General features: G+C 37.2%; 1 protein-coding gene across 1 annotated transcript; it reads left to right on the top strand.

The window, feature by feature from the left end:
• The first annotated feature begins 2,876 nt into the window (after window positions 1-2,876).
• Window positions 2,877-22,752, top strand: LOC145585520 (uncharacterized). Its single transcript, XM_081642219.1, has 20 exons — window positions 2,877-3,000; window positions 3,159-3,218; window positions 4,697-4,837; window positions 5,094-5,166; window positions 5,260-5,337; window positions 5,430-5,489; window positions 5,593-5,697; window positions 5,921-6,031; window positions 6,695-6,727; window positions 7,798-7,896; window positions 8,451-8,547; window positions 16,763-16,872; window positions 16,968-17,010; window positions 17,156-17,247; window positions 18,305-18,353; window positions 18,441-18,511; window positions 19,440-19,559; window positions 20,794-20,882; window positions 21,471-21,516; window positions 22,451-22,752. The coding sequence occupies exons 3-20, from the start codon at window positions 4,803-4,805 to the stop codon at window positions 22,487-22,489; spliced, it is 1,350 nt and encodes a 449-aa protein (XP_081498345.1). The 5' UTR covers window positions 2,877-3,000; window positions 3,159-3,218; window positions 4,697-4,802; the 3' UTR covers window positions 22,490-22,752.
• Window positions 22,753-24,167: the final 1,415 nt, after the last annotated feature.

Here is a 24,167-nt window from a genome sequence, read left to right as displayed (position 1 = left end):
AGAGAGACAAGGGATTCTTCCCGATGAAGTAGAAGCTCCAAGGTGGGCAGTCCAAGAAGCAAGTGACTACTTGGCTAACTATTACCAAAACTTAGATTCACAAGGAACACAACAGGGGCCAGAGAATACTCAACAACAAGAGGAGACAGTAAACCAAGTTCCAGAAAATGCAGATCTCCAAACACAACAAACAACATAACAAAATGAAGAAATTCAAGGGGCAGAGCACTGGAGGTCAAATGGGACAGCCTCAACTTCAGGAACTAAGTAGATACATGTGATCATAGTAACCTTTTGATGCAAAACAAGCTTTTGTAACAACTTTTTGTACATGGGGGTTAAAAGTATCAAGCTTTTGTAGATCATAGGTTCACAGTATCAAGCTTTTGTAACAACCTTTTGTAAGGTTAAAAGTAATGCAAAATTCAAAGTTTTGCTCTTTCAAGTCTATCCATTAACATACACAATCAAACATCAAACCAAAATCAATTTCTCAAACATAAGACCCCATCGAATCAAAAAAGACAAAAACAAGAGAAAATCAATTCAATGTGATAATAAATTAATAGTGCAAAATTAAGAAAATATACCTTCAAATTTGACATGATATGGCGTAGATCTGCCCAAAATTCGTAGCAAAACAGAGTATTCAAAGCACCAAAATTTTGTGGGATCCAAACGAAAACACAAAATAACCAAGTAAACCCAAAATAATCGCGTAAGAAACATTAAAATTTTGAGATAAATAAATGTAAGGAGTGAAAAATGAGGCGAAGAGCACCAGAAATGAAGGGAGAGAACAGAGAATTGAAGAAGATTCAAGATTAGAAGAGAAAGAAACAAATAAATGGCTAAAGACTGAGGAAGGTAAGCAATGGGATTAAATGCAGGCCTCGAGAATTGGGTCTCCAACTCACCACTTTTGCTTATTTTGTCTATTAAATTAACCAAATAAGTACAATATCACATGGTATTTTAAGGACAAAATGGGAATTAAATAAGCAGAACAAGGGCAATTCAGTGCATATTTTATGGCTTAAAATAGTATAATACAAAATGTAAAGAATAAAAAGGAACACTAAAAATGGAAACGTAAAAAACATTTAGGAACGGAGGAAGTAGTACTTATTTCATCGCATATAATTTGGCAACACGAGGACCCAATTTGCTTACTCCGTAAATGGGTCGGTCTACTTGACATAATCTAACCCGCTCTAAAGTTTTGCTTTTAATAGGAGATAAAAGTTACTCCCTTTGTATCAAAAGGTGAAAGGATGGATGAGATATTCGATTTGCTTTTTATGAACAAAAATCAGTTTTGAATAAGAAAACGTGCGACGATTTGGCACCAGATATCCAGAGGTGTGGAAAGAGCAGATGTGAGAAGGGGAAAAACCATCAAAAAACGACGATTGTTCGTGAAGGTTTCCACAGAAAGACCCCTCAGTTCTGGCAAACGGATCACAATTACAGGTACCTGGGAGCATACCGATGGAATGAACGAAATACGAACAGTTAGCATAATATAGTCATAGATCTTAGGTTGTAAACTTGTAACTTGATCATGAGCAAATTTGTTGATGTTGCACCCACGAAGTATGGAAAGTGTCAAAAATTGGGAACTACTCGGGAAAGAGTTAAGAACAGGAACAAGAAGAAGCAAAAACCGCTTAAATGGAAAAATCAATTGTATTTCGTCCTTTGTTCCCCATAGCAACCGGGGATCAAAAAGCACCAAATTTGGTGACTTACAAAAGGAAAGACGAAGTAAGAGCATGCTATTGAAGACGTTGCTACATATGTCGGGAAGGCCTCCGTTAATTGTGTACGAACAAAATACGAGTACAAAGGCAGGGTAAGAAAGGGTTTAGCTAATGGGAATATTAACTCTTCCGGGAACCAATAACGCATAAACCATACTAAGTAGTAACTTCTTTCTTTCAAAAAAAGTAGTAAATATCTATACTTAAGATGCGTATTAAACAATTGTTTATTATTAAAAAAATGAAAGAAAAAACAAAACAAAACAAAATAAACAAACTATGTTGGATCAAGTAAGGGGACCCTCATCTCACCCTCTATTTAAGAAGTACATTGACCATAGCCAACATGACCTGACTCAAACTCGGCTCATTGAACATTTCAAGACATAGGCACACAAATACACAATGATGAACCAAATAATGTCAATTTTGCTCTAGATACAATGACAAAAGATGACACGTTGTAATCAAACACATGGATTGCCACGTGATTATGCCAACTTCCAAATCTTTTGGCATGGAAATTTATGTTATGTCATCAATTGCATTTAGTTTATTTGGAAGCACAAGCACTTGACACAAGTTGTAATCCACTTCCAAACTTATCATTTACCTCATGATACCTAAAATCATCATTCTCTAAGTAAAAAATCTAATTTGCAAAGTCTTACCAATTTTCCATTCATAACCGCTTTCATTTACCATTCATAATAGCTTTCATTTTGCATATAGGAATTAGCTCAATGTCAATGGAAGATACGTTTGCACACGGGTGCAAAATAAGAATTTGATCTAGCAATTTCGTTCAATATAGTATATATCAATATGCAAATTATGTAACATTTTAAAAGACCATCTCAACGACAATCATTAAGAGATCAATCCTTCCATAACAACTTTTTTTTATAAGTTAAACTATGTATACTATTGTCTTGAAAAAAAATAACCTTATTTCTCGTAAATCTTTTTTCAAAAAAAAAAAAAAAAAAAAAAAAAAAAGGTGAGAGTATATGCAGGTGTCCAAGGGCACTTCATGCGAGGGCCATTTGGGTACAATTGTACAAATGTACAATACAGTACACCTTTTGTTTTCTACTTCGTATATAGTATTTCTTGGTCTACTCCTCCTTTGACAATTGGAACAACGATAAACTGAGAGTTGAGAGTCAGCAGTCAGCAAAGATCAGCAGCATTCAACGGTTTCAACCCGCTCCTCTACTCCGTATTACAAATTCAGGTTTTCTAACTCACAAACTTGAAACTCCCCATTTCACTGATTTCAATTTTTAATCATATTCATTCAATTTTTTGATTTCTGGGTTTATATCTCCTTAATTTGATTGAATATTTTTTCACTCTTAATTTTCTTCTTTAATACATTGGTTGTAATTACAGATAAACAGTATAAAATTGCTCCCTTTGAGGTTCTATATATTATTGGAAGATTGAATTGAGGTAAAGATTAAACCCTTTATTTTTGTGTATTTTTTTTGTATAGATATTGGAGTTTGTGATTCTATTGTTCATTTTCAGTGAAAAGTTTGATTTTTTTGTGCTTAATTTAATGTAAATGGATGTGGGTTTGTTGGAAAATTTGGTCAAAATCCGATTTGGGATTGGTTTGTGGAGAGATTATTTGATTAGAACTCCACCATAAAGTAGGAAACTGATGAAGTGGTTTGGGTTTCGAATGTGAAGATTTAATCAGATAGTTTTGTATTGATTTCTGAAGTTTTGTTGCAATGAGGAAAAAAATACTTAAATTCTGATGTATTTCAGTTTTTAGGTCTTTAGAATGTCATTTATTGTGTTCTTGGATGTTGGTAGCAATTGATGAATGGCATTCTCTCAAAGTTAGGAAATTTGGTCATTAAGGAACTATAATCTTGTTGTCAGTGATGCTTTCTTGTAGTTAATGTATTTTCTATAAAGTGTCATCAATAACGTGCAACACGAGTTAGGTATGTAAGATAAGTAATGTAATAGAAATTAATGACATCTGAGTGACACTTTGTAATCCAAAACTATATGGAATTTTTCTTTTTCTATTTTTTTTTTGATGCGAAAGTGTGATGGATTGGTGTTTTTGGAATGTGTCACTTGGATATGTTTGGTTGTTATATATATGGAGCCTCCTAACTTTAAGCTTCTTGGTTTTGTTTTGGACAATTCTTATAAATTTGATCTTCCTTACAAACAATTCATTGAATATTATTCACACGTGTGACATATACAAGGGCCCCAGTAATACATAGATACTAAGGTTTTGAAAAAGAGAAACAGTTTTTTCAATGAGTGATTAAAACGGAATGAATTGGTAACTATGCATTCCATCTGGATGAATCATTTAGAACTTGGAAAGGTGACGGTTATTTTGTGTTAAATCACAGATGGATTATCCTTCTTTTTAATACACATATATACCTGCATTGATATTAGATTAGTGTATGACCCTAGCTATTTCAGATTTCAAATGCAATGCAATGACAAATATTAAACCCTAGCTATATATCTGAATTGTTGGTGTTGTTTCTGCTATTAATGTATTTTTAAGGAAATATCTCCATAAATGGATTTTTATTTTGATCTTTCAGTAGGAACTTAATCGTTTCTTCTCCGGACTTTAGTTTCCTCTATTAGTGGGAATAAGGGTTGGCTGGGTTGGGGTGGGAGGATGAGGCACAAAGAAACAGATTCTTGCAAGTAATGGGTGGCCAAGTGGTTAAAGTGACAGAATGTAAATCTATATGGGCTGCTATAACTATCCCAGAAGACACTCAAAACTGCTAAGAGAAATCAATTTCATCATGTAGGCTGTTCTGGGACTGATTATATGATTCCTTGTAGCTCACTCACTTCTGTTTTGCTGGTCTTTTATGGATAAATAATGTTGATTGGGCCTTTCTCACTGTGGGTTGTGTGTATGGCAATAGATTGTGACCAGACAGAAATTATGCAGCATGTACCAGGCCACCAATAATAATCTACTCTCTAGCATTTGGATGTTGCTTGCTTGAGAATTGGGGGAAGTCCAGTGTGATGTCTACTGATAATAGTACAACAAATTCAATCAGGTATTCGTTTTAGACCTATCCAACCCGTTAGTATTTTTACATCCATGTTATACAGTAGCTTTTGCTCAGTATTTTTTCTCGGTTTTTTTTTTCCCACTTTCATTTTATCACTTTCCTTTCTTTGCTCCATTTTTTTGCGGATGATTTCTTACGACAATTCATTTTAGCTAACCTCATTTCATTTTGGGACTAAGGCTTGTTGTTGTTGTTGTTTTGGTCTTTGCTCCTCTTCTATAAATACTCTTTTGTTTCCTAGGCATGACATCGGAAATTCTGCTTCAAGGGATTTGAAAGGCGATGGAAGTCTTAAAACTTCCGAGGAACAAAAGGTTTGGTTGCTTGTAGCTTTACTTATGTATGTAATTCTTTCCATCTATGTTTGTCTAATCTTGTATAATCCACTTCTTAAAATCAACGAGCAGGAACTTTTTGGGCAATCCAGGACACAAGAACATGAGATCTTTTCTCTTAGGGAAAAAATTACTCAAGCCTATATTAAGGTAGTGCTAAGAATATGGTTACTCGATAATTTGTTGTTTTCTGGTGCTTCTCTTTTACATGGGAATGAGCTTGTGTCTCCTTTAAATGACAGGAGATGCAGATGCTCAATGAGAAGTATGCTTTGGAGCGAAAGTTTTCAGATCTGCGTATGGTCCGTTATCTGGAAAACTCTTATTCCCTGTCATTTTCTTGTATTTGTGAAATTGCTTTGCTTTGAATGATGGTGATTGCTCATCCAATACCTGATATGATAGGCCATGGATGAGAAGCAAAAAGAATCGATAACTGCAGCCTTAAATGAATTGGCTGTCAGAAAAGCTGACCTTGATGAGAATGTAAGACTAACCAATGATTTAAAGGTAAAGAGAGTCTTTCCCTCCTAGTTTATCAACTTTACTTACCCAACTGATTCATCCACCACCCTCTAAAAGAAAGATATTCATGAAGTAACCCCATAGTATAATTAAGTAATAATACTTGTACCAGACAATTGTGAGGAATAAGATATGCTAAATTAACTCAAGAAACAAGTGCTCTGTCCTCTTTGCCAAATTTTTTTTTTAAAAAAAATTCCTCTTTTAGGATGCAGAAGAGCAGAGATATTATTTCATGACATCTTTGCTTGGATTATTGGCTGAATTTGGCACACGGCCGAGTGTCACAAATGCTTCTTTTATTTGCATGAATCTCAAGGTATGGATATTGGATAGTTGTAAAAAAGGGCAGTATTGTCTTTTTGTCTATTGATGCTGGTGTAAGAGTTTTGCTTTATTATTTGTTTTATATGCTGTGGTGATAACTTGGTCTTAAAACCTTAAGTCCTACTAAGCCGGCAATGTTAGCGATGATTGGAGCTTAAAGTTACTGCAGATTTTAAACATGAGGAGATAGGAAACTATGGAAGGAAATTTAAATGGCGATGTTTTTGTATTGAATTGAAATATTATTTGTAGTTTTCTTTTCAGTTCAATGCTTCACTTACTCAAAACTAATGCCTTTTCACCGGATCTCCCCCTACCTCTGGAAAGTTGCAAGGTTGTGAAAACAAATTGGTAGTTTCTAGTCATGTTATCAAAGGCCCTTCCTCCTAGAAAAAATAAATTCCTCCGGTTTTGGTAAAAGACATATTTCTCTAACCGTCTATCCAACAGCCAACATCCTCTACGTCAAGATTCTTGTTTCAGATCATCTGAAATGAGCTCAGATTCTGTCTAATTACCTGATGAGAGATTTATTGCTAATATCTGATTGTGTATTCACTTTGGTTTGTTTTAAATTTGTTTAAGTCCGAGGCTCTGATTGTGTTGTTGACACTGTTCTTGTTCTGTGTCTTTTGTTTGGGAAATGAAATTGCAGCACTTGTATGATCAATTGCGCCAGAAACTACAGGTAAGCCTTTCATTGGGCATCACAGATGCTTCTTTTAATTCCGTATTCTCTGTTTAGCTTTCCTTGTTATGTATAAAATATAAAATTTTTTGCAAGTTCCAAAATTATGTGCAAGATCTGATGTCTTGTTTAAATATAATTATGCAGACATGGCTGCATTTTCATGTGTGTTTCTGTAGAGGTGCTTTTTATGGAGAAAAAAAAAATTCCAATATGGTTTGAAGATATAATATACTTAGTAATTGGCAAACAAAGCTGATATCATGTAGGTAGAGCAAAGGCACCATGAATGGGGTCAGTATATAATCTTTGTAGTTCTCTGTTTTCTTTGTATGTTGCATGTATCCAGCTCAATTCCCTTCGATTCTTAGTATAATTATTATTAAATGGCCACTGCAATAAGTATAACTTGGGCATTGGCTGGCTTTCAGTAGCAATTGCGCTCATCTCATTCAGTAAGAACAACAAAATCGCTGCTGATATTTCATGCCTGATAGCTTAACTTAGTGGGAGAGAGTCCTCACATTTCCAGAGCCTAATACCTTACTAACCTTAATGGTCATATAATTATTGACTGTTTCTCAAGCTCTAGACTCTAGAGCTTTTTCTTCAGCTGATAGCTTTCCCAAAATTAGGAAGAACTGAAGGAAGGAGAGCCCAGTTTTTCCTGCTTTCATTATGGAAAGCCATGTCTCACTTCTTTATGGAAATGAATAATGGACAATCAGTTTTGGATATCCAGCTGTAGTAAAAGACTAAAGGTGTAAATATTACTGCGTATTAATCATGGAATCTGGAACTGAATAAGAATAAGATGTTGCCTTTTCCTCTTCTTTTCATATCATGTTAACCCCCAGCCTTGATTTTTTCCCGACTTAATTCTTCATACTCCAAGAGCATGCCCAATTAAAAATATTTTATTATTTTTCCTGCTAATGTTTATTACTGTTCGGCAAATTATCAGGGGAGATTTTCAGAATTCAGTTTCCGTCAATTATGCTCACAATATTAGCTTTTGACTATTTATAACAGGGACTAAAGTTTCAAACAAATTTCTCTTATTGTTGTAGGAAAAAACAAGGGAATTGAGGAATCTCACTCAGGACCCATATTATGAGATCGGTTCTCAACCTAGCAATTTACATGTTGGGTCTCCTTACCAACAAATGGTAATGTTCTAACTCACAGGTGTGTGCTGCATTGTATGGTGATTTTCTGACTAACTTATAAAGGATTGACTGTTGTAACAAAGCCTTCCCCTTTTGGTATTAAGTAGACCTCTTTATGGGAGCATTCGGGTTTGCCTCAATTTTCTATCTAGATATTAGTAACAATTGCTTTTGTAGTATGCGGTCCTTATTGGAGCCTATTATGTAGCCTCTGTGACTCTTGATCCCGTGAAATAGTGGGTTCACGGCCTGGAGGTTGATGCCAATGATTTGGTTGGCATATGTCTCTAGTAACCTACCTTGCCTAGGGAGGACTTGTGAACATTTTCCGAGGTGAGGGAGTTTGCAATATCCAGCCCATACCATTTAGGTTTAAGTTATGACTAGCTAACAAAAATATTAGAATTGTTACCAAAGTGATAAAGGCTTTCCTTTTGGGGCTGGTGGACTCATTTAGTATTTTTCTCACCACAATGTTGCTCAGATATGCATCTTGATTGTTTCAAATGTAATTTTCCACTTCAATTTTAATATTTCCTTATTTGTTCACGTAGAAAGGAGAATCATCTCTATCAAGTCGAGCTGAAGAATATTTACCAGCAACCAATAGGGCGTGGCCTGACGAGCAGACTGGGCACTCGCTAATCTATGGTGAGATGCATACAATGGACTAGCGTGTTTGTAAAATAATTAAATCCAACGGTTGTTGTTTGATTGATAAGCTAAGAGCTTCAAAAGATACATATGGCTTTAGGCCATAACTCTCCAAGTGTTTCCTTACAAATTGTCTGCATCCTTTCTCATTCTTTGCTACTGCTACTTATACTACAATCAACTTACTAGAATAGGCTACATTGCCCTTAATTACTACAATTGCTACTCTTGTCCTTATACTACTTTAGTGCTAAAACAACAAAATACCCAAGCAGCTTGTCTCCCCTGCTGTCCCCTTAACGGTCCTCTGCTTCCCTTCTTGCTGTAGCTTCGTTGTTGTTGGTGGTAAGTGGCTGTCCTTTCTGTCTCCTGCTGTATACCAGAGTCACAGGTGGTGGAGGGTGTTGGTGTATTGCAATACCGCCCCCCAAAAGTGCCACCTTGTCCTCAAGGTGGAAGTGCGGAAATTGCTCTTTGATCGCTTCGACTTCCTCCCAAGTAGCCTCAAACTCGGGAATTCCCAGCCACTTCATGAGCACTTCAATTCTACCTCCTTTGCGTCTAACTTCCAATACCTGCTCTGGTTCAGCGACCATCTCGAGTTCTGGTGTTAATTGGAGTGGAATAGTCGGATTACTAGGGACCTCTCCTATGGCGCGTTTCAATTGGGAGATGTGGAAGACCGGGTGTATCCGACAGTGGTCGGGGAGCATCAACTTATAAGCGACCTTGCCCACACGCTGCACTACCTCATATGGTCCATAAAAACGCGCGGCCAACTTCTCATATGGTCTCCTAGCCAAAGACCTTTGCCGATACGGTTGTAGCTTGAGATAAACAAAGTCCCCCACCTGAAATTCCTCTTCCCTTCGCTTCCCATCTGCATACCTCTTCATAATTTGCTGAGCACGCACCAAAGTACACTTCAATTCATCCAACATCAAGTCACGCTCTTGTAGCAATTCGTCAACCGAACCCACAGCAGATTGCCCTGTTCCCACACGAAGTAACTTGGGTGGTTCCCTCCCATAAACTGCCAGGAAGGGAGTTACTTGAGTGGAAGATTGCGGTGTTGTGTTATAAGAATATTCAGCCCACGGAAGCCATTGAGCCCACTTCCTAGGCTGCCCTCCCGCAAAACATCGAAGATACGTCTCCAATCGTTTATTTATCACCTCCGTCTGCCCGTCGGTCTGAGGGTGGTAAGAGGTGCTTCGCTTCAACTCCGTCCCCTGCATTCGGAATAATTCCCTCCAAAATGCACTTAAGAACACCTTATCCCTATCCGAAACGATGCTTGATGGAACCCCGTGGAGGCGTACAACCTCCTTGACAAATGCCTCAGCCTACATCGTAGGCTGTGAAGGGGTGTTTGAGGCCTATAAAATGTGCATATTTCGACAACCTATCCACCACCACGAATATTGTATCCACCCCCTTCGAGCGCGGTAATCCCTCAATAAAATCCATGCTAATCTCTTCCCAAATCCTCTCCGGGATGGGCAAGGGTTGCAATAGCCCCGCCGGCGATTGCTGAGAAAATTTGTTTCGCTGACACACTGTGCATTCCCGAACATAGTCAGCCACCTCCTTCCTCATTCCGCTCCAAAACCAATCCGCTCCCAATTTTAAATACATTTTGGTCTCTCCGGTGTGCCCTCCCTCCGGGGAATCGTGATATGCGTGAAACAGAGCTGCCTTTAATGTCGAATTTTTGGGCAACACCAACCGTCCTGTAACACCCCCGATTTACTAGCTAATAATAAACAATAAATAAAGGAAAATAAACAACCTTTAAATAAAATTGCGGAAGCATACACCTAAATCGGAGGTATTACCGCCACACTCGACAATCTGTCAAGTGCTAAGGCTTACAAAATCCCAATAGTTACAACCCAATAATCTAGGTGAGCTATTTGTACAACTTTACAAACTTGTTATAACAAACTAATCGAAGCACTTGAGCTCCTTTAGCTACGATCATTTGATCAACCTGCTAAATAATCTTGTCTGCTCACCATTAAGGACAAATTCCAAAATAGATCGTCGCAGGGCCACCATAAGAAAAAGACATGGCCGCAGACACAAGTAGCACAACAAAATAACACACACGTCAGCAAAAAGCTGAGTAATCACCACATATCAGAATACAAAGAATAGCAAAATAATCAACATTACTAGCTCAATTAAACAATGTAGTTCAAACTACATTACACATTGTACTCTGAAAATAACCTTGAATAATAATACAAACCCTTTTACTCAATTAACTAATCATACCCAATAAGTGTGCCATGCTCTTTGTTCTATACCTAGCCTTGGACATGGGTAATTCGAATAAAACCAACAAGTATAAAAACTTGAATACTCCCAATAATTAGAAAACACCTTGAACCAGACCACATACGGGCCAATTCCCACTGTAGGGGACCATAGAAAAATATAAATAATATAAAGATTGTACCTCATTCTTAACTCATGATCATTATCTCATTACCAACATGCCAAGGACTAAGTCTATAACGCCGAGCCTCAAACCAAGAACAAATAATAATTTCTCAACCTTTTGATCTCATACTTGATCAAATAATCTTTCACATGATAATAAATAATATCTCAATATTGGCACAAGTTCCCAATTCATAAAATATCTCAACTCTTATATGGCTAATACTAGTACCCAAAATTAATTAATTTTCAACCCAAAATAATACTCTGCATTAATAACCCTAAAACCTCAATAAAACAATACTCCCTATAGCAACAACATTAAAACCCTAGAAATATAACACAAATCAATCAATATACCAATAATAACAAGACAATTAAAACAGATCATATCATAAAATTATATACGTCAATCAAATATATATACACTCAAGCATATGAATATCCAATTATACAATAATAATATAAAGCAATAATTATACAAACAATTCTAAAATAAATCTGTGTGATTACCTTAGCAAAAATTAGGCAAAATTAGCAAGACACTCCACCGATCTAATAGATAGAAGAACACAATACTGCAATTTCACATGACATGATTACTACAAGCCTTCCACTGCTCGATCATCAATTCACCACTATGCACATGACTCAATTTTGGAATGAAAGTAGTTAGTTTGACCAATTAATGATCATGGAGACAACTCATCTAAAGCCAAGATTGATAGAAGGCTGCAACTATAAACCCACGAACAGAGTGGAGTAAAAAGAAAGAAGGAAAAGCTAGGAAATATTTATAAAAACGGCTGCATAATATTATTGTATCAAAAACTTAATAGGGTTAGAATAGTTTTTATACGCTTAAAGAAAAATAAAGAGTCATATTTAAATTAAAATAGGGTTTTAAAACTTTCCGAACTCTAAAATAAAAATATGAGAAAGGAAAGTTATTTAATAAATAAAAATAAACTATATATAAAATCATAAAATATTCGGGTATTACACGTCCCCTGTACAGCAGCAGGTGGTTCTCCACCGTGTACCCCCGCGGCCCTTGTCCCTGCTCCACCTCCGCCAAAAGCTTCTGTATAGCCGCATCCTTGGCAATCTCGACCTTCAATTTCTCCCAATCTACCCACTGTGTGGCTACTAGGGCATTTAATTCCTCCCCCGTCTCAGTTTCATCTCCACCTCGCCGTGAAAGGGCATCCGCCACCTTATTAGCCACCCCCGGCTTATATTGTACTTCGAATTCGAACCCAACCAACTTGCGCACCCACTTTTGAAACTCCATCCCAATCTCCCTTTGTTGGGTGATGTATTTTAAACTTTGTTGATCACTTCGAATTACAAATCGCCGGCCTAAAAGATAGTGTTTCCACTTCTCCACCGCGAGACAAACCGCCATTAGTTCCTTTTCGTAAATCGATTTCCCTTGTCCCCGGGGACCGAGCACCTTGCTAAAGAAGGCCACGGGTTTACCCTCTTGCATTAACACCGCGCCGAGTCCAAAACCCGAAGCATCGGATTCAACTACAAATTCCTTTGAGAAATCGGGCATTGTGAGTACAGGAGCGGAGACCATGGCTTGTTTCAGCTTCTGGAAGGCTTCGTCGGCTGCCGGATTCCACCCGAAATTGTCTTTCCGAAGTTGCTCAGTCAACGGCCTTGCGATATGAGCATAGTGGTGGATAAATTTGCGGTAATACCCTGTTAGCCCAAGAAATCCCCTCAAATCCCTTAAAGACTTCGGTTTGGGCCAATTAACCATCGAGCCCACCTTTTCTCCATCCACAGCAACCCCTTCATGGGAAATTATGTGGCCCAAATAGGCAACCTTGGGCTTGCCAAACTCACACTTTTTTAAGTTGGCAAACAGTAAGTGTTTTTTAAGAGTTGCTAACACTAACTTCACATGCTTAACATGATCATCCTCACAAGCACTATAAATAAGTATGTCATCAAAGAAAACAAGTACAAATTTACGCAAAAAAGGACGAAATACCTCGTTCATTAGTGATTGAAAGGTGGCCGGAGCATTGGTTAGGCCAAAAGGCATCACGAGAAATTCATAGTGGCCCTCATGAGTTCGGAAAGCGGTCTTATGAGTATCCTCGGGTCGGACTAAAATTTGATGGTAGCCGGCCTTGAGATCCAACTTCGAAAAAATTCGTGCCCCATGTAACTCATCCAAAAGTTCATCAATCACGGGAATCGGATATTTATCCGGAACGGTTTCCTTGTTGAGAGCCCGGTAGTCCACGCAAAATCTCCACGATCCATCCTTCTTCTTGACTAAAAGCACCGGGCTCGAGAAAGGACTAGTAGAGGGTCGTATGATACCCGCTTGAAGCATTTCTCCGATGAGTTTCTCGATCTCATCTTTTTGGAATTGTGGGTAACGGTAGGGCCTAACACTAATTGGGTTACTGCCCTCTTTGAGGACAATAGAATGCTCATGGCCCCTTATGGGAGGAAGCCCATTAGGACTCTCAAACACCTCAGCGTACTCCTCCAACACTTCCCTCAAAAATTCTGGCGGCCCATCCTCCTTCGGCCCAATTTCATTTGGGCGGCCCAGTTGTGTCTCACTCAAGTTCAGCTCCACCAAAGTTCCCCCCTCCTCTTTTCTTAAGGTCTTTATCATGGCCTTAAGTGTTACTCCTACCTTAGTTAAACTCGGGTCTCCTTTCACCTCCACCGTACGACCGTTCAAAGAGAATCTCATCACTTGCTCCTTCCAATTAGTGAGGATGGTTCCCAACTTTTCCAGCCATTGTATTCCCATTATCACATCCGAATTCCCCAATTTGAGTGGCAAAAAATCCTCCTCTATCTCTACGCCGTCTCCTAACTCCAAGTGCACCCCTTTGCATTGCCCTCTCCCCTTGATGTTTTCACCATTTCCCAAAGAAACCCCGAACGTTTGATTCCCATTAATGGTTAGGCCTAGTTTCTCAATTGTTGTTGTGGAAATGAAATTATGCGTTGCCCCCGGATCAATCATGACCACCACGGGTTGTTTCTTGATTAATCCGGTCAACCTCATTGTCTTGGGATTAGAAAGCCCCACTAATGAGTTCATCGAAGCGGCGGTTAGGATCTCCTCCTCGACTGGCGCCTCCGAATTCTCTATTGTTTGTAGCTCACCTTCCTCCTCACACTCTTCCTCGTCAACTAGTAAAACACTCAACCCCTTAGCCGCACATACGTGGGTTGGTCCCGTCCACCTACCATCACAGCGAAAACAGAGACCCTTCGCGCGTTTATCTTGGATTTCTTTCTCGGTGAGTCGTCGGACTTCACCGTTGAAACGGGTGGTGTTAGAGCTTGGTCTAGTGGAGTATGATGAAGAGGGTTGGTTCACAGAAGCTACTGAAGATGATTGTGGTAATTGGGTTGAGTTGAATGATGGGTTGTGGATTGAATTGGGCTGAGGGTTGGCTCGGTTTGGGCTGTAAGGTAGTGGGCTGGAATTAGATTTCTGGGTCGGCCCACCACCTAGGATGGTCGAAGTTGGGCTGCGATTGAAGTATGAGTAGGGTCCGGGCTTGGAAAAGACCCCACCCGTCTTTCTCAAACTGCTGACCCGATTCCTTTCTTCGACCCGGATCGCGAGATCCATGGCGTCTTCAAGGGTCAACGGGTTCAACATGCGGATCTCAGCTCGGATCTCCTCCTTCAACCCGTTAATGAATTGCCCCTTCATTATACTCTCCGGCACGTCTAACAGCGGGGAAGCTTTCTCTATAAATAACCTCCTATATTCTACCACCGTCGTCGCCTGTTCTACTGCCAACCATTGCTCGTGAAGCGACCCTGAATTCACCGGCCTAAATTGATTTAACACTCGCCCCTTCAAATCCTCCCAACTCACCATTGGGCGCCTCCGGCTTTCCCATTGATGCCACAGGAGGGCATCTCCGTCCATTGCTACCACCGAGGCTTGCAATTTCTCCGTCTCCGACAACCGATAAAACTCGAAAAATTGTTCCCCCCTGAGAATCCACCCATCGGGGTCGGACCCATTGAAAGTCGGCATCTCCAACTTCCTATATCGCCAATTTCCGCTCCCTTCACGGTTGTCGTGGTTGACATGCTGGATTCCGCCATTGTTCCCGAGCTCCCAGTTCCCGAATCTCAGGCCACCGTTGCCTAAAGGATTTTCGTCGTAGTTCCCACTCCCCGGCGTCTGATTTCCATCCTTGTGGTTCATCGCCGCCATCAAACTTCGCATCTCCTCAAAGAACGCGTCCTGGTCCTTCTTCAGCGTCCTCTGTATCGAGTTCTCCCCGTCACCGACCTTCTCCAGAATTTCCTCTACTTTTTCCTCTAGCGCCGCCACCCTCTCCGGCGTCACCATCAGTGGTGTCGGAGGCATTCCTGCTCTGATACCAAGTACAATGGACTAGCGTGTTTGTAAAATAATTAAATCCAACGGTTGTTGTTTGATTGATAAGCTAAGAGCTTCAAAAGATACATATGGCTTTAGGCCATAACTCTCCAAGTGTTTCCTTACAAATTGTCTGCATCCTTTCTCATTCTTTGCTACTGCTACTTATACTACAATCAACTTACTAGAATAGGCTACATTGCCCTTAATTACTACAATTGCTACTCTTGTCCTTATACTACTTTAGTGCTAAAACAACAAAATACCCAAGCAGCTTGTCTCCCCTGCTGTCCCCTTAACGGTCCTCTGCTTCCCTTCTTGCTGTAGCTTCGTTGTTGTTGGTGGTAAGTGGCTGTCCTTTCTGTCTCCTGCTGTATACCAGAGTCACAGGTGGTGGAGGGTGTTGGTGTATTGCAATGCATTTCCATTCTTTAATAGATACATAATTAGAAAGCCCTTACCAAAATAATTTTGCTCTTTGCTTCTTCCTTAACAAGTGAGTTTTATTTTTTGTGCTTAATGTGTAAAATAGCTACTTGGTTATTGCAACTTAGTTGCTACTCATTGTGATTATAAAACCGTGTGTTGGTGCTGAAGTATACCTTTTCTGTTAAAATCAAATCAATCAATAAATGTGGACGGGCTGTTAACCCCAATTCCTTGTTATAGCATTTTGATAAAATAATAATGGTGATGACTGCATACCAGCCAATATGGATATTGCCAAGGGTGGTGTCTTAGGAGGTCTGGGTATATATGCAGTGTGACCTTTGACTTCTTTGATTGACCGATTTTCTGTTGGTTCAAATTATAGTCTATGCAGAATAACCTATAATGGTACTTCGTATGTGTTGAATCTGTTTTCACTATTGGCTCTTATTAGGTATGGTAAAAGAGGATGTATCATGTGTTTCAATATATAATGTTTAGAAACCAAAGTAGGCTTCAGGGATTTTTACAAGTTACTGGCTGGCAATCTCTAGTCACTGTATTTGTCTTTCTTGGTTGAAGTAATTTTTTCTTTATTAATCTCTTTTCTCTTTTCCCCATTCTGATTCCCCCCACCCCACCCCCCGCGCAAAATCCTTCCATTGTTGGAAAAGCGTGATATCTCTGACTAATCCATTTTATTTTTAGAATCCATTATCCTTTCTGCTTCTTAATATCATGTTTTATCAAAAAAATCTTTATATAAAAAACGATATGGTGTTGGAATTATGGGTCACACAGTTGCTCACTTGTGTGCTATAAATTGATGAAAGATGCTTGCGTTTAATTTTCCTAACTTCATGGATTGGATAATTTTAAGGTGAACTATGATTTACGCTATGAGTCTGACTATTTGTAAATTTTCACACTAATTTTCTTTAGATGAGGGTCCTGGAATAGAAGGTTTCCAAATAATTGGTGAAGCTAAATTGGGAGCCAAGCTTCTTGGGTGTGGCTATCCTGTACGAGGCACTTCACTTTGCATGTTTCAGGTAAAATAGAACAAGTTCTTCCTATTACCTGTTGGATATTATTACTTCTTTCAGTATTGATCAAGTTTTTACCTTTTCTCTCGTTCGAATAACAGTGGGTTCGTCATCTCCAAGATGGAACTAGACACTACATTGAAGGTAAATGGTGTACATCCATACTTCTATGCTATTTGCCTCAAGCTGGACTTATGATTATATAATCCTGTGCAGGTAGATTACATCAATATGTTTTGTCATGTGACAGTTTATGCTGCAGTTTGATCAACCTATGTCCATTATTCAGGTGCTACCAATCCAGAGTATGTAGTTACAGCTGATGATGTTGACAAGTGTATTGCTGTTGAGTGCATCCCAATGGATGAGAATGGTCGTCAGGTATTCTCTTGAGTTATCAATTTGATGAGTTTTCTACTGCATATAACTCTCAGTTGAAGTAAAAATGTTCTTGAAAGCTGAAGCAAAACAAACCTTAACCAAGTAGGGCATTAGGTATGATCAGGATGTAAGACAGAATTCATGTCGGTTGCCTCCATACGCTATTCTGATTGTCATCATATGTGTCTGATTAAATGAGAATTAATCATTTGCAAAACTATAAGATTTTTCATCTATAGAGGTTTATATCCGCAGTAGTTGCTATGAGTTAATGGCATGTAGCTTTCAACTAAAGAAAAGATAAGTACTGCGATGCAAATACTATGGTTGTCTTCCATTTGAAAAATTACTCTTATACTTTATGCTTCTGCATTCAAGAAGTTAATTTGCATGGCCAATATACCATTGTATGTGTCATTGATCTTACCTTTCCACCTGATACATTAGAATATCTGACCCAGATGATGTTTTGGACCTTAATATTATTTCAACTTGATGTCTTACACTTGATTGAGAGCACTTTGCTATTCACACTGATTCAGAGTTTTAAGTAGTTCTTAGAAATTTTTACACGTCATGAAATTGGTTGACTTTGTTGAAAGCTTTATTTGTCTTATGAAGTGGCATATAATATGAAGTATTTGAATTTTAAATGACTAATTTGATAAATGACCAGTAGTGCTAGCCTATATTTTTTACATTATGTCATTGATATTATAGAATTACCTGCATTTGGGTCAAAATAGATTGCCAACGCGACTTATAGTTTAGCCCAGAGGGATGATATTATTCTACATTGTTTTTCATTGGTATAGATCAACTTTCCTTTATTGGGTAAAACCGTAAAACATGAAACCAATATGGTGAAGCCAACTAACTTAGTTAAAGTCTTGGGGGTGGTTGTTACCCAAGAATCCCGTCTACATCAGTGCTCATTCAGGGCTCCCTAAGCCCCTATGTGCCAAAATAAATAAAAGATACCAATGTAATACTTTTTTTGAAATCACATTCTTGACAAATCGGAAATATAGCTAATCTCTTTTGTTACAATAATCAGGGTGAATTAGTAAGACGCTTTGCCAATGACCAGAATAAGATAACATGTGGTATGTCTATTTTCACTAAATCTCTTTGTTTATCTAGTTCCTAATAAGCATTGTTGGTCAGTTCTTGAATATTTTTTCCTTCACTAGACCCAGATATGCAAGCAGAGATTGACTCGTATATTACTAAAGGCCAAGCCGATTTCGGTGTATTAGTTCTGGTAAGTTTACTAGTGACAGTATTTATTTTCTTTGCATGCTTCTGATCAAAGTTGACATCATTCAAACAATCATTGGTGAACAGTTAACTACCTTAGCTTCGAAATAAGTAAGTGAAAGAAAAATTCATACTAGAAAATGACTATCTTTCACCTTAATTCTCTTTTCACGACCCAAGAACATTGCCTTTTGTTTTAAGATCTTTGCATAATCCATTTTATGAGATATTGACTTTAGACTAGATTGCCAGCCACCTTAAAGCTTTAAACAAGGGGAAAGAGAATGAAATGTTAGATATCTTGGTCCCTAGGGATAGCTGACCCGATTTGAGGGTTGATTTCTCAGGCTTTATAATTGCTGATAAAATTATATAACTCTTCCTTCTTTGGATTGAAACTATACATAAGTATTGGAAGGGAAGGAAAATACTAATATGAAATTCCCTGTAAAATTCTTGTTTCACTTTTTCCGTTGCATTGGTGAAATTTGGAAGGAACGAGAGATTTAAATTCCATTTTTCTTTTTCTTCTTATTTTAAATAATGGCTTCTGTGCAGAACATTCTTATTTTTCCTCTATGTAGAGATTGATTATTCTTGCTGAAAAACCAAATAACTACAGTAGAGAAAATTTTGAAAAATCAGGGTTAAGTTTTATTGGACATGAGGTAATTTATTCAAGTGACCATTTAGGTAAGGGGTGGCTTCTATTTGGGTTGCTTTTAAATAGGATCTGAGGTGATTTAGCCATTTTAATATATTAATATACCCAATGTATACAATAAAGGAAACGAAATTACTTCCATGCTTGAAATACATTGTCTATGCCTTCTAAATCATATCATACCAATTCATGTTGTATTATACAGAGTAACATTATAAGGCTTATAGACTGTGAAGTGATACATATTTTTGTATTGCTTGTCAAGCAGTTGGATTCATTTAATCACTGGGAACCAGCAACTTTTATTTTACGGCGCTCAGGCTTTCAAGTGAAGATCAATAAAACAGGAGCTCTTCAAATTGCTGATGAATTTTCAGATAACTTATCGGTATGTTGGACGAGTGCATTTTTTCATAGCCCTCCTCCTAAGAAAAGGGAACTCCTGTTGTTTACAAGGCTAGATTGGCAGATGAGCTTGCGGTTCACGTCAAACTAAAAGCTGTGTATCTGCAATCCAGTCATTGTATATGACTTATTACCAATTTATGCATTTACCTGTGTGGCTGTGTCCAACTTGTGAAATATAGCTGCAACATTTTAATTTTATTGCCCACCAGCACAAATTTAGGACAGAACATATCTGTAGTCTGGGGGCTATAGCACTCTGGAGATTTTTCATTCTTTATTTATTGAGTTAGGGATTTAGATTACGTTTATACAATAAATGATTTACAAAAGAAACTATCTCAGCTGTACCTTCTTTTGAGTCTAACTCTCTAACAACACTCTTTCTTCCCTAAGCTACCCACTCAAGAGCAGCCTCCCCAACTTCCTGCTCTTGAGAATGTTTATGCTGTACCTTTGAGTCATTTCTTGCGTGAGGTATGAACACAAATCATTATCAAAAGTCTTGCATGCCACGCCAAAAGTGATTTTAACTGGCCAGAATATTGGTGTTCATTATTGGGTTTTATGACTCCTTTTACCTTAGCCTTTTCGTGCTCAGTTATGTTTTCCTTTAGTAATCCATAGCCCTTTCAAGCATTGAGGTGAACGTCACCATGTTTGTTTCCTAAATTCCAGGCATTACTTTTCTGAACTGTACCTCTCAAAGTCTCAAGTTAAACAAGCTCCACCTTGGTAAAGATCTCTTTGGCCCATTTAGCTGTATTACGAGTTTATTGGGTTGTCTGTCAGTATTCACATTAAAGCAGCATTTGTCCAAAGTTTCATGTTGCTTACATCTTGAACAATTAGTATCCATTAGACCAGTACCATAGCCAACTCCCATTACATCATGAGCAACTCTCCAAAAGAAATTACAGTACCATAGGGTGACTTATCGGTTCATATTTTCTTCCAGAAATCTTCATGCTCCTTCAAGGACCTTTCCAAATTCACATCTTTTGCAGCGTTATAGCCTCCTGGGTTCATGAGCTAATTGGAGCTGAAATTCCTACCTTGACTTGTGATGTTACTGTATGCTAAATTTTTTTAACTTACCAGTACCTATATAAGTATATATTCTGACTACCTTGCTGCTATAAGTTATGGTTTTTATGGGTTTGTCTTTGTTCTTATATGTAACTCTATGTATAACTTCACTGTTGTTGCTCCTGCAGATCAAGATTCCTGGTGGATTGTCAACACAGTTTGTTCTAACATGTTCGGATGTAACTTCACACCCTTTAAGCACATACAATGATATTAGGTAATGTAAAATTCTTGCAGTTTGATTTTCTTAATTGATGTCATAATATCTGAGTATCTTATTTGCAATTTGCATGCCGTTAATTTGGTTTTTATGTTTGTTCTTCATAATAAGATTTTGTCTTTAAAGCCATAGTGGACCAAAATGGCGAATTGAGACAACATGTCAACTGGGTGGGAATCTTATCATACTAGCTATCTCTGTTAATCTTAATTGGATGCGTGTTATTTCTACCTATTTCTCAAATTAATGACAAGTTAGGAAATCCAATTATAAATCATTATTAATGATAACATGCTCTAAATTCTATAATAGTATGCTAGTCACGAGGCTCTTGATTCCAGGGAGAGGGAGTAATTGCTTTTATAAAAATCATGAACTTGTGATTATAGAGTTCACAACTGAGGTGCAGAATGTCCTCTGCTTCTCTCTTTCCTTCCTAAAAATTTTACTCCGTACATAGTCTGAAACATCTCGTTAAGCAGTATGCGTTTTACTGCGAAACAGAAGTTACTTGTATAAGAATGCGTGATTTCCTAAAAATTTTACATAGTCTGATTTCATTTATAAATTTCTGATTTCCTACAGAATGCGTGACACTCTTGTGTTGACTATAAGAATGTTCCAGAATAAGGTAATCTTTTTTTTCTTTCATTTACGAGGATGTTGTAGAATTGACGTGTCAATTTGCTGCATTGCTATTTCGGTGTTTTGTTTATGTTTGCTGCTTTGTTATCTTCACATAGCTTTGAAACTTGAGGAAATTCTGGAGAAATTTATTCTCTAAATCACTAGCAAGCTTTCCCCTTCATAATTCTGTAAAGCCTAAATTAATATTTTTTTTTCTTTTCTTTTCAGTATACTCCAGTAAACACAAATTAGTAGTGTCTTTGATGAGGTTAGTTTATGAGAATGTTAGAGACCTAGAGAATGTTAGTTTATGAGGTTGGTTTCGCAACATAGTAATGTCAGTGCTGACTACTTACGTTCGGCCAGTACAGATTAGTCACTTTATTAACGACTTGGAGAATCCTAATCCAAAATGAAGTGTCAAGTGACTATAATGAATCTGTACCCATGTCGAAATGTTGAGTTTTCGACATATATACTTGACTACGCTGTCCTAAATACCCGAAAGAAAAAGCTATTTTGGAAATGTGCGAGTGAACTTCTATCCTGACTCCTGTGTGATTGTTCTGTATAAAGAATAGAACAAAATATAGACAGAAAGTAGCTTTTCCTTTTCTTATCTGTTGCTGGAAATAACTCACTGAATCACTTTTCAAACCATGATTACTACTTCTCTATCACTTTAATAATATAAATTAATTAGTATAACTAACAAAATTAAATATTAGGATAGAAAGATTATGTGAATAATGACAGATCACTAGGATTTGCTGGCTTGCTTGCTTTTCTTAAAAATAAACTTCCAAATGTACTAGCTTGCAGCTTTTAGATTTCTGTACCAGTAATTTTTAATGTTGAAGTATTTATTTACATTAATTTCAACATAGTTTTCGCCGTATATGATTATATATTTTCTAAAATTATTTACACTAATGTAGGCTCGCGATGATCTAAGAAAAGGGAAAGGACCATTATAAGTCACAAAATTTGAAAATATACAAATCAAGAGCCAATTACAGCAAGTTTGTGCATCAAAAATTGATATTTTATGTGAATGCTTGTATTTTTATGTAACTCTAGTCAAAATTTTGCATTTATTATTTACTATGTTTGTCCAATTATTTTAGTGGAAAAAAAAGGAATAATCATATTGAATTTACATTTGTAGATTAATGTTCTGTATCATTAAAACCACATTTATACTATCCCGTATATATTAGAAAGCGATGTTTAATTTTGATATCTTATGTCGTCATTTTGCCAATGGGGTTAAATTTAAATTTTTATAACTCTTTCAATCTTTCCTATAATTTTCGTTGTAATATATTAATATGTTTATATAATTTCTTACATGATAATGCATTTTTATATTCTATTTCCGATGTTATGTGCAACTTTGAAATATTTTATATCTCACAAATAATACCCCAAAGTTGCACATAACATTTAACGGAAGTAGTAATCAATATAAATTCATCTATTATCAAACAAACAAGATTCTTGAAACCTACATTTCACACCCAAGTTCCTGCCCAGTGCTCAGTTGCTCACCAACCAAATTCCATATTCATTCACGAATTAACCTTAATAAATGCTCCATTTTATTATTTTCACCCAAGTTTGTATTACACGTGCATTTCTCTTTCTGTGTTCTGAGCACTGAAAATATGTCGGATTTCAGCAGCAAAAACAATTCATGTCGGTGTACGAATTATATCTTCTTCGTAAAGAATGTACAGAAATTTCAGTAACACCAAAAGTTGATCGATACTAGTGGGAATTCAACCCTACATACAAGTATTACAAGTGGATTTTCAATGGAGGGTTTTTTTGGTTTTTGTTGTTCTTGTTATTGTCATTTGTCAATGCTATTTACAAGTTGGGAAGTCGGTTTCTGTTCGATCATAGGGCTTCATCACTACTTTTACGACACTAAGACTTTTTTTTTCCAATTAAATTAGTTAGCATTCACATACCATAATAGTTTATAGAATCTTTGGTACAACTTACAAGAGTGAAATAAAACTTACTAAATTCTGGTAAACCGTTAATGCCTATGGCTAGCAACATGTTGAGATCTTATTCAAGTTGATTTTGAGTTCGTTTCCAAAACTTCATAAAAGTTAAAAAAATACAATACTCTTAAATGTTTTTTTTTTTTTTTTTTTTTTTTTTTTTTTTTTTTTTTTTTAAGTGCATTTCTTACAGCTAGCTAGATTATTTCACTAAATGTTTTTTTTTTTTTTTTTTTTTTTTTTTTTGAAAGCTGCATTTCTTAAATGTTGAGATCTTATTCAAGTCGGTTTTTTTTTTTTTGGATGTTAAGACAATCAAAGATCTAGGGTCCAACTCTAACAAAAACAATACTTGTATTTCTATCATCACAGAAGTGACAAATGTAACCTCCTTCATCCGAATTCACACTAGAGCCCCAAGAACCGAGCATCTAACTAGCTCCACTTGGTTAGGAGGGATATAGCTCAGTTGGTAGAGTGCCGCTCTCACAGAGTCACAGCTAGGTCGCGGCTGGTTGCGAGACATTATTGAGGAAGACTGGAAGTTTCGTAGTATCATATTAAGATCAACTTATGGATTCTCAGTACAAACAAAAGTAAATGATAAAGTAAGAGCACCTAATTCTTTCTTTAATAAAGA

The sequence above is a fragment of the Chenopodium album genome, chromosome 16, assembly GCF_948465745.1.
Source record: "Chenopodium album chromosome 16, dcCheAlbu1.1, whole genome shotgun sequence".
In the NCBI taxonomy this organism is placed as follows: domain Eukaryota; kingdom Viridiplantae; phylum Streptophyta; class Magnoliopsida; order Caryophyllales; family Amaranthaceae; genus Chenopodium; species Chenopodium album.
This window is presented reverse-complemented; position numbering and strand designations above follow the sequence as displayed.